We start from the raw sequence: 14,976 nt of genomic DNA, 5'->3' as shown, positions 1-14,976 counted from the left end.
AGTTCCAGATTTCTACAATCAATCCACTAATCTTTCTTCTGAAAGTTAGCGATTTACAGCTGATTTAACTCAGACAGGGGTGGAATGAATGTGCGAAGGGAAATGCATTTTTACTCACATCTTTCGGAGAAGAAATCCTGAAACGGGATGGGCATTCCTCAAAAACACTTTCAAATAAAAGGGGAGGCGCTCATTAATCTAATGCCACCACAGACTTATCTCAATTCCCTGGGAGAACAGTGAGTTGAACTGGTACCTGTGAGAACTGTGTGGCGTTCTTCTTTGATATTATTAACAAAGGTACAACGGCCAAGACCCAGATGACCATCGGCTGCTCTCTCCTTTGACGGGGGAGAGCTGACTGGTGGTGATTTATACTGGGGGTCACCACACCTCAGGCAAGGGGCAAGGTTGAGGAGGCAGGGCCTTTGTGACTAAGCTCAGCCAGTACGGGAATTGAACCCACGCTGTTGGCGTCGCTCTGCATCACGAACCAGCTGACCAGTCAGCTGAGCTACACTGATCTCCACCTCACAGGCCGTACAGACAGCAACATTGCCTTCCCCGTGGAATCAATGCAAGTCTGCTGCTATAAACAGTGCCAGACAAACAAATTCTACCCCCCCCACCGCACCCCAAGATGCTCACTTTGCTGGTTCAGTAAATAAGTATGTTTCATAGGATGATACAAGCTATACCTGTAATAGGTGATAATATTAAAATATATAAAGTGCACATTATGCGGGAATTCAGTTTGGTAGTTTTGAGCTATTTACACATTTATAGATTTACATATATTCAACGCGTCTCTCAACCCCCACAGGTAAAGGCTGGCGCTTGAGACTGTTCATAGAGTGCACATCACACTGGCATCTTCCCTGTGGTCACAGTTGTGCATGTCCCAGCCAATGTGAGAGCAGTCGACGAGCAAGCTCTCGTTTCCTTGGCATTTTAAGTTGTCGAGGTGGATGGTGCCCGTGCCCTGCCCGAAGTAAGCCTCCACGTTGGCAGCCAGGGCCCTGCCACAGCCCAGCTGGCTGCAGACCACCTTAGCAGCCCGCATGTCCCAGGCATCGTCGCAAACCGTCCCCCACTGCGCCCTCAGGTAGATCTCCACCCGGCCTTCACAGCGGTGCCGTCCATTCACCAGTCGGATTTGCGATTCTAAACGGGGGAGGGGAATTAAAAGAAAAATCAAACGACGATACGTCCCAATACTTTAGTAATTACAGGAATGTTCAGGAAGGCTAACAACTTGTTAAATGCGTGTGTCACTTGTATACAAAGCCAGAAACTAAAGGTGACAGAAAGGGCCTGGAGTTCATGCATCCTGACCAGAATAGACACAAGCGGAAATCCAAATGGGAGGTGGGACCCAATTCTGGGATTGCTTTCCCCACGTGGGAAACTTTATGGTCCGGGGATAAGCATGCAGCTAGTGATCTTGTGCTCTTTAATCCCATCCTTGCCCACCCCATTGCAGACACTGGCGTCTTATTTCCCCCACTGTTTCCATAGAGTCGGGCCCCTTCTGATAGAAGACCATGGTTTATGGACTGAACAGTGGGCGAAGCTTAATCTAGAGTCAGGAGCCTCTGATAGGCAAATTGAAAAGGTATTGACAACTTCACATGTCATAATGTAATAGTGTATTATAATTTAAAAATGTGTTAAACATAATGACTGATATTTGTTCTTAAAAGGTAAGTAACCATTAAATTGACCCCCCCCCCGAAATTGTTCAGATGTATGAAATCACATTATTCAGTGGATAAAGTGCTTTTCTGAATGAATCAATATCGAGATTAACATGTTAACATGTCAATTTCCCCATGCATTTCTTACGGCTAATCTATCTAACCCACACATCTCCTGGATACCAAGAGGCAATTTGGCATGGCCAATCTACTTAACCTGCACATCTTTGGAGTGTAGGAGCAAACTGGAGCAACTGGAGGAAACCCACGCAGACATGGGGAGAATGTGCAAACTCCATGCAGTCACCCAAGACTGGAATCAAACCCAGGTCCCTGGCACTGAGGCGGCAGTGCTAACCACTGTGTCACTCCTTGGCACAAGGAGTAGGCACGAGCAATTTGAATGAAACATGGGGATATTAAAGGGCATGAGGTTGGGAGTATGAAAGGAGTACAGAGGGTTATGAGGGGCACTGGGATATGGAGGCAGCAGTGAGGACTGGGGTATTTAGCACTCACTTATTGAGCTGGTTGGTGTGCCAGTAAATGGAGGTAGGCCTTCAAAGCTGCCCAAATGACATCCGCCTGCCTCCATTTTTGTCACAGTGTTGCTTCAGGTGGAATATCACTCTTGGACAATGTTGTGTGGCATGGTCTTCCAAACCTTTATCATCCATAAACTTCAAACTCATCCAAAACTCTGCTGCCCCATATCCTAACTTGCATTAAATCTCATTCACTCCTTTGCTTGATGACCTACATTAACTCTTAGGCTTCTCATTTTCAAATCCCTCCATGACCTAATCCCTTCCTATCTATGTAACCTCTCCAGCCCTGGAATTCCTCAGAGATCCATGCTTTCTCCAATCCTGGCCACTTGTACAGCCCCAGTTTTCATTGTTTCACCACTAGTGGTCTTGCTTCCAAACTAAGCCTCTGGAATTTCACTCCTAAATTCCTTTGTTTCTCCAACACCTCTCTCCTACTTCTTGACACTTCTTAAACCAACTTCCTTGAGCAAGCTTTTGGTCACCTGTCCTCATGCCTTCCTATGTGGTTGGGTGTCCAATGTTATTTGATAATGCTTTGGTGGCACCCTCTGGAATTTTACTCTGTTAAAGATGCTATATAAATTCTTTGTAACTTTTGTTTTGTTGATCCCTGCCATTCAATTTCTCACTATCAATGAGCCATTAATTATAGAATCTCTACAGTGCAGAAGGAGGCCATTCAGCCCATCACGACTGCACTGACCACAATCCCACCCAGGCTCCATTCCCTCAACCCCACATATTTACCCTGTTAATGCCCTGACTCTAAGGGGCAATTTAGCATGGCCAATCCACCTAACCCGCGCATCTTTGGACTGTGGGAGGAAACTGGAGCACCCGGAGGAAAGCCACACAGACAGTGACCCGAGGCCAGGGATTGAACCTGTGTCCCTGGCGCTGTGAAACAGCAGTGATAACTGCTGTGCCACCATACCACCTCCCCTCAGGAGACAATTTTTTAATGATCAATTAAATGATCCTCATTTTTAATGATCAATTAAAGAAAATGAATTTTTATAGATTTGTGACCTTGAATCACAGATATATCTTAATTCAAACACGCTGAAAATGCAAATTTCTGCACAGCATGAAGTATTCTATCATTGACTGGGATAAATTGACTTGTGCAATAAGTGGATCTGATTCAGATTCAGTGGATTCAGATTTAAGACAGACCAAACCCCAATTTTTTTTTAAAATTAACTCGTGGGTCCTGGACGTTGCTGGCTCGGCCAGCATGTATTACCCATCCCACGTTGCCTTTGAGAAGGCAACTGAACAACTGAATGGCTTACTTGGCCACTTCAGAGGGCAGTTGAGAGTCAACCACGTTGCTGTGGCTTTGGAGTCACATGTAGGCCAGACCAGGTAAGAACGGCAAATTTTCTCCCCTAAAGGACATGAATGAACCGGATGGATTTTTCCAACAATCAACAATGGTTTCACGGTCATCAGTAAATTCCAGTTATTTTGTAGTGAATTCAAATTCCACCATCTGCCGTGGCGGGATTCGAACCCGGGTCCCCAGAACATTAGCGGAGCTTCTGTCTTAATAATATTGAGGGTGAATGAGGCAGTTGAATACATGCTTGGCAACCAACCACCTGCCATATAGAATGTACAGTAACTTCCCCAGCGAGCGACGATGACTCGGAGACATATCCTGCAAATCTGAGGAGGTGTTTGTCTCGGTACGCCGATTCAGGTACACTATTAAATTGTCACAATAAATAGATTATACCCAACAACTTCTCAAAAACTGGATCAAAATAGACTCCGGGGAGAATACATATGTTTCCCATTAAGTTGGTGCACAAATTGCAGTATTACAATTGCTCTTATGTCTTGTGACTAAAAGGCAGTTGCTTAAATATCAGAGCTAAAGCTGATAACACGTACAGTGTGTCAGTATGTGAAAAAATGGCAACTGTGAGTTTGTGTTATGTATTTTCTGTATCTGTGCAACACACACACACACACACACATATATATATATACACCCTCACTTTTATTTTATACTCAGAGGGGCATGACCAAGAAGTCAAGAGATCCCCAGTTTGATGACTGAAGCAGAGTTAAAGCAGGTCAGGTGGATTGGCCATGGTAGGGGTGGCTACCAGAGTAAATACATGGAGCTATGGGGATAGGGCCTGGGTGGAATTGTTGTTGGCACAAGCTCAATGGGCCAAATGGCCTCCTTCTGCACTGCATGGATCAATAGAGTCACAAAGATGATGGTGGAGGTTGGAGGTGAGATATGACAGCGATAGTGAAGCAAAGACAAGCAGTACGGCAGTGAAAATCAACCCAGTACTCATGTGTTCACCACTTTATTCAAAGGACAGTGGCCAGATAAAGTGATCAGACCACGTTCCCATGGTTACCACAGGCCACTGCACACTGGAAATGCTTCTGAAATAATTTAATGATGATTGAATATTTGTTCGGCAAGCACTTACCTTCGGCAGCCTTCAACACTTGCACTTGCAATGTTCTTGTTGTGGTTGCTATTGGTGCCTGTTTACCAGAGCCTGTTGTGTCTGCAGCTTTATACTCTACACAACAACGAGAGAGAGAGAGAGAGAGATAGGAACACGTGAACTGTCTGGTAATTTTGGCTATCACAATCCCTTTTCACACGGATTTGTTTATTCATGGAGATGATTGAAACGTGGCCAAATTTGTAAGCTTTCAAAGTGCTTCTTGAAAGGAAGGCCCGGGGGCAACATAATATACACAGCAGATGCTATCCTTTCCCACACAATCCTGTATCATTTCCATTCAGACGGCTTGGTCTAACAGCGCTATAATTTGCATGATGTTATCTTAGATCCCGAGTTGTTTTGTTTTCTTACGCAGCACTGTCAGATTCCCATGGTGTTGCTCATGGCGGGAAAACAGAAAGAAATCCCACAATACCGGCAGAGCTCCCAGTCGCCTGACGAAGGGACAGCCTGTTCCGAAATCTGGCGGCTTTTGCTACAAATAAACTTGTTGGGTTTTAAGCTGGTGTTGTGGGATTTCTTTCTGTTTTTACCCCGCCAGTCCAACGCCGGCATCTCCACATCATTGCTCATGGCGGGCCAGGGGGTTGCTGTTTTATATTCATAGGTATTATCCCGTTGTAATGCCTATTGGATGATCAAGGGGTTGTTTCTTTCCCAGTTACCTTCTTCACTTTTGACTCACAACTCTCCTCCCCTCTGTTATCACATGGTGATTGACTCAGGAGTATGTGTGTGTGTGTGTGTGTGTGTGTGTGTGTGTGGGGGTGGTGGGAGCAGGAGGGGTAAGGGGAAGAGGAAGGGGGAGGGGAGAGGAGAGGAAGGGGGAGGGAAGAGGAGAGGAAGGGGGAGGAGGGGAGAGGAAGGGGGAGGAGGGGAGAGGAAGGGGAGAGGAGGGGAGAGGAAGGGGGGAGGAGTGGGGGGGAGGAGTGGGGGGGAGGAGTGGGGGGGAGAGGAGTGGGGGGGAGAGGAAGGGGGGGAGAGGAAGGGGGGGAGAGGAAGGGGGGGAGAGGAAGGGGGGGAGAGGGGGGAAGGGGAGAAGAAGGGGGGGAGAGGGGGGAAGGGGAGAAGAAGGGGGTGGGGGGAGAAGAAGGGGATGGGGGGAGGGAGGGGTCCAGCAGGGTCAGGCCGCTAACTTCCTAAAACTGGGGAGTTACTGGAGTAAAACACTCTGGCAGAAGGGGGAAGACTTCAGTCCTGGACCTGCTAATCACATTTAAATGACATTAAAATCCCTCCGTGCATAACTAATGCAGCTCCGTGCCTATTTCCAGTGCAGAGCTGATGGTGCCACAAATCTGGTGCTGGGAGAGGTGCTTGGGGCCGGAAGCCCAGTGTGGATTGCACTAATCCAGCCCCGCTGAAATCTCCCGGCCTGCTGCAGTAATTAATTAGTGCAGCAGGACAGGAGAATCATCCCCACAATCTCCTTCATCGCTTGACTGCGGTATTGAGGGAGTGCAGGAGTGTGAGGGATAACCATCTTTTGAATGAGACATTAACCAGAGACCAGTTCAGATTCAAGTAGAAGATCCTGTGGCACCTTTGTTAAAAAAAGCAAGGACTGAATTTGCCTTCCGCTGCTCCTAATATCTATGTTCCGACATTCCTACTTCTCCCGGCAAACATGCATCCCTCAACCTACACTGCCAGAATAGATTAACATTATCTCACTGCAGGTTGTATCATAGATAGAATCATAGAACCCGACAGTACAGAAAGAGGCCCTTCGGCCCATCGAGTCTGCACTGAACACAGTCCCACCCAGGCCCTATCCCCATATCCCGACGTATTATACCCACTAATCCCTCTAACCTAAGCATCCCTGGACACTAAGGGGCAATTTCTTAGCATGGCCAATCGACCCAACCCGCACATCTTTGGACTGTGGGAGGAAACCGGAGCACCCGGAGGAAACCCACGCAGACACGAGGAGAACGTGCAAACTCCACACAGACAGTGACCCGAGCTGGGAATCGAACCCAGGACCCTGGAGCTGTGAAGCAGCAGTGCTAACCCACTGTGCTACCGCGTAGGGCTGTCTTGGGTGTAAAGTGGCTGCTGCATTTGCCTGAGTAACAACAGCAGCAATGCTAGGAAGTTTCAGGTAAAACACTAGATGACATGGAGGCCATTCACCCCCATTGTGCTCATGCTGGCTCTTTGGAAGAGTTATCCAATCACTGGGCAACGTTATGTAAATGCAAGTTACATTTCTTTCCAGTGTAAAATTAATTTGTTGCCGGCCTTACCTACACAAATAGCTCCGGCATCCTCGTGGTGCCTACAGTTGTGTTTTCCCCAGCCGAGGTTAAAGCAGTCTGATAGAGAGGACTCCGAGCCTTTACAATTCACGTTGTCCAGCAAGATGGGGCCACGGCCATACCCAAAGTAGCTCAGCTCAGTCGCCGTGATGGCAGCACCACATCCCAACTGCTTGCAAACCACCTTCACATTCTCAATGCTCCAATCATCATCGCACACCGTTCCCCAGTTATTGCCATAGAAGATCTCCACTCTGCCCTGACAGCTGTTGTTACCGTTTACCAGACGGATGGATCTGGCTGGAGAAATATTGACAATTATTACATTTTCAGCCTTAACTAATGCAGCTTTTAAATTGCTCCAGGTCGTCACAAACATTGTTCCACTGGGATACTGAACTAGGAGAGATGCGTGGCACGGTGAAACGTTGTTTAGCACTGCTGCCTCACAAGTGAGAGTGACCCGGGTTCAATTCCTCTATCGTCTATTTAGTTTAAAGCCCTACCTACAGCCCTAGGTGTTTAATTTGCCAGGATACTTGGGCCCAGCATGATTCAGATGGAGCCCATCCGATCAGAACAGCTAAGGGCAGCGCGTGGCACAGTGGTTAGCACAGCTGCCTCACAGCACTAGGGACCCGGGTTCAATTCCAGCCTCGGGTGACTGTCCGTGTGGAGTTTGGACGCTCTCCGTAGGTTTCCCCCAGGTGCTCTGGCTTCCTCCAACAATCCCAAGGTGTGTAGGTTGGGTTGAGTGACCATTAAACTGCCCCTTAGTGTCAGGGGGATTAGCAAGGTAAATATGGGGTTTAGGCCAGGGTGGGGTTACTGAGGGTGCAGGCTTGATGGGCTGAATGGCCACCTTCTGCACTGCATTAATTCTATGATTCAATAATGAGCGTCTCAATTGCCAACTCCTGTTGACAAATACCCTCTTCAAACACTGGAATGCTTTCCTCTGGCTGTTTGGAGCAAAGAGCAAACCAATTTACTGGAGGAAGGTTTAATTCATGGGGGAGTTTCTTTGGATTTTGTTAATGAGCAGGCCTAAGGCCTACTGAATGAGCTGAGAAATCACTTCCTGCTCAGGACTCGTCAGGATCCAGGAGGATCAGGAATGATCTCCCAATCCTCGAAACCCGGTCAGCTGCCTGATTGCCGGCTCCGGAGCCTCAGTCGAGACATGCACGAAGCTTGTTTGCGGCAGCTGGAAACTCCTTTTCCTTGTGGGGCGAGTATCTGTGGAGGCAGGTCAGGTGTCAGTGACTCACCCTAATGCAGATAAAGTCGGAGGATCGATTTTTTGGGCCTCTCTTTCTGGGCATGAGCTTACTCGTTCAGCGCCAAATTCCGGGCCCAGAAACGAGCGCCTCAGATGATTTCTCTTATCGTTCTAGAACAGTCCACAATCAACCAACCAGAAAACCTAGGCTGGCATTCTCCAGACCCGCCGCAGCGGTTCCTCTGGGAGCGGCTGGCCATTCGAATGCCCACTGACTTCGGTGGGATTGGGAGGTCCCGCTGACGGGATGAACCAGAAAATTCCGGCCTCTGGCCACAGCCTGGTTCACCCTGCTTTCTCTGGGTGGAACGTGACATGAATAAGGGTAACACAGACATTGGCGCAATGGTGGCCATGTTAAGAATGGAAGGATATTCCAGCGCTTTGATGCTCGGTTTTATCCCAGGGAAAGTATTGAATGGAACAGAGTCCACAACAGGGTGGATCATGCAGGGTTTGCAGGAACATCACAAAGTCCGCTGACTTCAAATAGACTCACACTTTTACATTAATACCTCGGACTTGATGCAGTAAATCAACATTGTGGCTGATATAAAAATAACTCTACGTCTTAGAATGCAAACTTACCAATCTGGGGAGTTGTAAGTTTGGTGGTTGTAATCTGTTCAGATACTTGATCAGTCACATCTGTAACTAAATGTAAAGAACAAATATTAACTGCGCGGCTCGAACAACTTGCTAGGCCAGCAATGTACTTCAAAAAGCCTGACTTCCTCTCCGCCTCCTGCTGGAGTTCAGCTCCACGGGTTTATCCTAGACCTTGCTGAGGTGGTCGTTCCTCCAGTCTGGTGGTGCCCTTAAACATCACACCTCCCGCCACCCCTTCCCCGCCCCAACTCCCCAAAATGACTGGGTTTGGATAAAGTAGGAAGTTAAAATGTTAAGCATTTCAAACCTCAAATCGCCAACAGGAGGAGGACAGGCTTGGATCTAACTGGGAGGAGGTGTAGGGGAGAGACCAAACCACTGTCAGGGGCAGGAAGAGGATTAGTCACTGAAAACTCACCATGAGGCTGCATGACTGCATCTTGTTTAGGGTTTCTATGAGAATCCTGATAAGTAATAGGAAGCATAACGTACTTCAGTTATGTGCCTGTACCCCATATCCTGCTTGTGGGACAGGAGTCTGAGCCTCTCAGCTGGGGCAAAAGGTTAACCTTGTACTCACGGTGTCACAGCGGTTAGCACTGTGGCCTCACAGTGCCAAGGACAGGGATTCCATTCTGGTCTTTGTTGATTGTGTGTGTGGAGTCTGCCCATTCTTCCCGTGTCTACATGAGTTTCTTTGGGGTGCTCCTGTTTCCTACCACACTCCAAAGATGTGCAGTCAGGTGGATTGGTCTTGCAGGGTAAATACATGGGGTTACCGGAATAGGGCCCGGCTTGATTTATCGCTGGTGCAGGCTCGATGGATTGAATGGCCTTTTTTGTATTGTAGAGATGCTATGATTCTGTGATCGGTGATCACCAGCACCAACCCTCCCGAACCTCGGCCATGATCAGGGATTCCCTTCCCCACCCTGTCTCCACTCCTCCCAACTCAATGTTCTTTCAGATATCCCTTCATCTCTATCCCTGTCACGATCTCATTCCCCTCCCATCACCCCCATCTCCCACTATCCCGATCATCCACCATTCCTGGATAGGCAGTCCGGCTGGCTATTGGAGGGGGAAACCTGATAAAAAAAAACTGGAGTTAAACTGCAGAGTGTCTGGGAAACCTACATTTCGGTCTTTCTCATCCATAGCTCTGGCTTAGAGGTTTACGATGTCGAGATGCTGGTGTTGAACCAGTTTACTTCTGAGATTTATCATAGAATCATAGAAACCCTATAGTGCAGAAAGAGGCCCTTCGGCCCATCGAGTCTGCACTGGCTACAATCCCACCCAGGCCCTACCCCCATATCCCCACATATTTTACCCATTAATCCCTCTAACCTACATATCTCAGGACACTAAGGGTCAATTTAACATGGCCAATCAACCTAACCCACACATCTTTGGACTGTGGGAGGAAACCAGAGCACCCGGAGGAAACCCACACAGACACGAGGAGAATGTGTAAACTCCGCACAGGCAGTGACATGAGCCGGGAATTGAACCCAGGACCCTGGAGCTGTGAAGCAGCAGCGCTAACCGCTGTGCTACCATGCTGCCCAGGAACTAAGTGTCTGCCATTTGTTCCATCACTGACACCCACTAACAGACCCTTGTCCCATCCTTATACAATACCCAGAGGCACAGAACTGTCATCTGGATGGCTGGACAGTGATCAGGCCTAGAAATCTGGTCTGGTTTTAATTCCTCCTCCCTCAGTGTCAAGAAAATGACATTTCACCAAATAAGCGAACAGTCCAAAACAATAATACGATCAGGCACAGAAAGAGGCCATTCACCCCATTGTGCTCATGGTGGTTCTTTTGAAAAGTTATCCAATTAATTCTGTTTCCCCACTATTCTCCCAAAGCCCTGTAAATGTTTCCCCTTTAAACAATTCCCTTTGGGATGTTATTTTCAAATCTGCTTCCACTACCATTTCACACAGCGCGTTCCGAAACAGTCTGGAATATCGACCTTCCGAAACAGTGAGATGACGAGGGTGATTTTTTTCAGCGATAAACTGGTGCAGACAATTGTACACTTGTAATAGAAGATGCCATTGTTTTCAACTGGAATTCAGTATCTGCTCCGGGTAAGTTTACAGGAAGATGTCTTACTGTGAAGGGTACTGTGAGAAGATTCTGTGCCAGTGTGGTCTGCGGCAAATGTAATGGATGAAACATCCGGAGCTGCCGAGGGAGTCCAGGAATCTTGAAGAAAAGAGAGAAGAAAACGTATTAAATATATAAAAATACAGCATTGTGTAGTCCATCTGGTCAGAATTACACCAGCGGCTTTCATTTATGTCATATCTTTGATGTAAAATGCATGCGAGAAAGCACATTGCAACATGGGAAACAGTAAATAGATTTGGAACAGTGGAAGGGATACACGGTAAGGTAGCTTCGGTGAAAATATGGGTTTTGAGAGGAGGAGAAGTGAATCGTGAATGGAGTTCCAGAAGTATGGCTCATGGACATAGACTGAAGGATTTGGGAAGGGGTAACAGGCTACAGGGGGTTACAGAGATGAGGTGGGGGAGGGACACAGCGGGGAGACATTGAAGATGATAAAGTTTTTTTAATGCATTCATGGTACATGGGCATCGCTGGCTGGTCAGCATTTATTGCCCACCTCTAGTCAGCCTTGGAGGGCAGTTGAGGGTCAACTACATTGAAGTGGCTCTGGAGCCACATGTAAGCCAGACCAGGTAGGGATGGCAGATTTCCTTCCCTAAAGGGCATGGTTTCATAGTCAACAATAGACGTTTAATTCCAGATATTTTTTACTGAATTCAAATTCCACCATCTGCCTTAGCAGGATTCGAACCTGGGAACATTAGCTGAGTTTCTGGATCAATAGTCTAGCAATAATACCACTCGGCCATCGCCTCCTCTATTTCAAACTTAACATACTGGGGCTGGAGATCCAGTTCAGGCGAGTGGAGACGGGGTGTTGAACGGGCAGGAGGTAATGCAGGAAGGGCCGTGGATAGCAATGTTTTGGAGTGGTGACAGCTTTGGGAGGAATAGAGGAGGCCAATAAGGACTTTCAGACAAAGGTGAGTCGAAAAGTGACAAAACGAGATTTTCACTGGCAGAGGAGCTGACAGAGAGCAGAGACTGAGAATGCGGTAAAGACAGAAATTTCTAGGTTGTGGGATGGTAAACAGTGCTCTGAGTCAACACTGGGCCCAGGTTTCGTATGGTCTGGTTTAGCCAACGTCTGGGGATGTGAATGAACTCAGCCGCACTTTCCAGAAGGATCTAGAGTTTGACAGGCAATTTCACAGGGGGGTTAACGAGCTGGTGCAGAGAGAGCTGGGAGTCATCATCACCGATATGGAATCTGATCCCACGATGGGACTATCCTCATTATTGATTGATATATTTTACAAAAAGCTTCACGCTCCTTTTTCCCAAAATTATTGGACGTCATTTTAACTTCTTGGCACCGATATTGTTTCCAAGTGTGTGAAATGTCTTAAGTGGTTGGTGCTGGCACAGAGAGGAGGCTTGGGAGACCATTAGGGGACTGAAACAATGCTTTCACTGCTTTGACTAGTCTAATGAGCCCTGCAGTACTCTGCAGAATGTGTGCTGAGATTTGCACAGGGTGAAGGTACTGCTTGGCCTCGGTATTATAATAGCTCCTGTGGGTCCATCATGAGGCCCTGCCACCAGTTATACACCAAGCAGCTGAGGCGAAGCTAAACTCTCCATGATTGACTCATCTGACTGTGGCAAAAGTGAACACAATCCCAATTCTCCATTCACAACAGTCCCACACCTTACTGTGTGAGGATCACCATTTTGGCAGGAAGAATAAAAAATATATTATCTAAATGGTAAGAGAGGGGAAGCACTGGCCTAGTGGTATTGTCACTAGGTTATTAATCCAGAAACTCAGCTAATGTCCTGGGGACCTGGGTTCGAATCCCGCCACGGCAGATGATGCAATTTGAGTTCAACAAAAAGTATCTGGGATTAAGAATCGACTGATGACCATGAAACCATTGTCGATTGTCGGAAAAACCCATCTGTTCTTTAGGGAAGGAAATCTGCCGTCCTTACCTGGTCTGGCCTACATGTGACTCCAGAGCCACAGTACTGTGGTTGACGCTCAACTGCCTTCTGGCAACCATGGATGGGCAATAATTGCTGGCCCAGACAGTGATGCCCATGTCCCACAAATGAATTTTTGAAAAAGATTGCAGAGCTATGAGATTCAGAGAGATCTGGGTGTCATAGTGCATGAATCACAAAAGGTGAGCTGTTTTGCAGTCTCGTCAAGAAACAGCCTAACACGGTCATAATCATACAATCATACCTTACAGATAATGTCTCAGGCAGTAACATCACCTTTCCTGGGTATATCCTGGCTCACCAGAAGCCAGCAAAAGTGGTGGGCAGCACAGAGGTATACAGTCGGAAAGGAGTTGCCCTGCGGGTCCTCAACACTGACTCTCGACCCCATGATGTTTCATGTCACCAGGTCATACATGGGCCAGGACACCTCTTGCTACCACGTGCCATCTCCCCTCAGCTGATGAATCAGTACTCCTGCATGTTGAACACCACTTGGAGGAAGTACTGAGTTATGGTAAGGCACAAATGTCCATCACAACGAGTGGTTTGGTAGTACCACCACAGACTGAGCAGGCTGGGTCCTAAAGGACATAGCCGCTGGACTGGATCTACAGTAGGTGAGGAAAGAACCAACAATACCAAACATACTTGTCCTTATCATCACCAACCCCTTGCTGCAGACGCATGTGTCCATGACAGTATGGATAGGAGTGACCACTGCACAGTCCTTGTGGAGACAAGGTCCCATCTTCACATTGAGGATACCTGCCATCATGTTGTGTGGCACAACCACTGTGCTAAATGGGATAGACTTCAAACAGATTTAGCAGCTCGAGACTGGGCATCCATGAGGTGCTGTGGACCATCAGCAGCAACAGAATTGTATTCAACAGCAATCTATAACCTCAAGGCCCAGCATATCTGCTACTCTACCATTACCAACCTTGGTTCATTGAAGAGTGCAGGAGAGCATGCCAGGAGCAACACCAGGCATAAATAAAAATGTGGTGTCAACCTGGTGAAGCTACAACACAAGTGTGCTAAAAAGCATAAGCAGCAAGTAATAGAGCTAAGCAATCCCACTACCAATGGATCAGATCTGCAGTCCCGCCATGCCCAGTCGCGAATGGTGGTGGACACAAACAATTCACTGGAGGAGGAGACCTCACAAATATCCTCATCCTCAATGATGGAGGAACCCAGCATTTCAGTTCAAAAGACAAGGCTGAAACATTCGCAGCAACGTTTAACCAAAAATGCCGAGTGATGATCCATCGCGGTCTCTTCTGGGGGTGTCCAGCACCACAGATGCCCGTCTTCAGCCAATTTGATCCACTCCATGTGGTATCAAGGAACCATGATGCGGAGATGCCGGCGTTGGACTGGGGTGGGCACAGTAAGAAGTCTCACAGCACCAGGTTCAAGTCCAATGGGTTTGTCTGGAATCACGAGCTTTCAGAGCGCTGCTCCTTCATCAGGTGTGCCTCAGGCTGAGAAAGTTCGTGTTTCCAAATAAACCTCTTGGTCTTTAACCTGGTGTTGTGAGACTTCTTCCTTTATCAAGAAACAGCTGAAGACCCTGGATACTGCAAAGGCAATGGGCCCTGACAATATTCTGGTGATAGTCATGAAGGCTTGTGCTCCAGAACTTTCTGTGCCCCGATCCAAATTGTTCCAGTACAGCTACAACACTGGCATCTACCCAACTATGAAGAACATTGCCCAGGTCTGTCCTACACAGAAGACACGATGTGGATATGCCGGCGTTGGACTGGGGTAAAGATAGTAAAAAGTCTGACAGCACCAGGTTTAAGTCCAACCGATTTATTTTATAATAGACTCACTAGCTTTCAGGGTTAGTCCCTTCGTCAGTGAATGGAGAGTTCTGGCCTCAGACAGAGCATATAAAGCACAGACAGTTTACAGATTACTGATTAGAATGCGAATCTTTACACCTAACCTGCTGTTC

At 47.5% G+C, this 14,976-nt stretch overlaps 1 protein-coding gene across 1 annotated transcript in view; it reads right to left on the bottom strand.

Moving 5' to 3' along the window:
- Positions 1 to 649: 649 nt before the first annotated feature.
- LOC145357611 (scavenger receptor cysteine-rich domain-containing group B protein) overlaps positions 650 to 14,976 on the bottom strand; it is a 69,308-nt gene continuing 54,981 nt past the window's right edge. The window contains exons 8-12 of the mRNA XM_080211097.1: positions 11,037 to 11,129; positions 8,887 to 8,952; positions 7,005 to 7,316; positions 4,708 to 4,803; positions 650 to 1,164 (exon numbers count right to left, since the gene is read on the bottom strand). Coding sequence (XP_080067223.1) covers positions 848 to 1,164; positions 4,708 to 4,803; positions 7,005 to 7,316; positions 8,887 to 8,952; positions 11,037 to 11,129 — 884 coding nt within the window. The 3' untranslated portion in view covers positions 650 to 847. The remainder of the gene's footprint in view (positions 1,165 to 4,707; positions 4,804 to 7,004; positions 7,317 to 8,886; positions 8,953 to 11,036; positions 11,130 to 14,976) is intronic.

This window comes from Carcharhinus amblyrhynchos, chromosome 23 (assembly GCF_965287045.1).
Source record: "Carcharhinus amblyrhynchos chromosome 23, sCarAmb.v2.hapA, whole genome shotgun sequence".
Classification (NCBI taxonomy): domain Eukaryota; kingdom Metazoa; phylum Chordata; class Chondrichthyes; order Carcharhiniformes; family Carcharhinidae; genus Carcharhinus; species Carcharhinus amblyrhynchos.
Note: the sequence above shows the minus strand (reverse complement) of the source record. Positions and strands in the feature narration are given on the sequence as shown.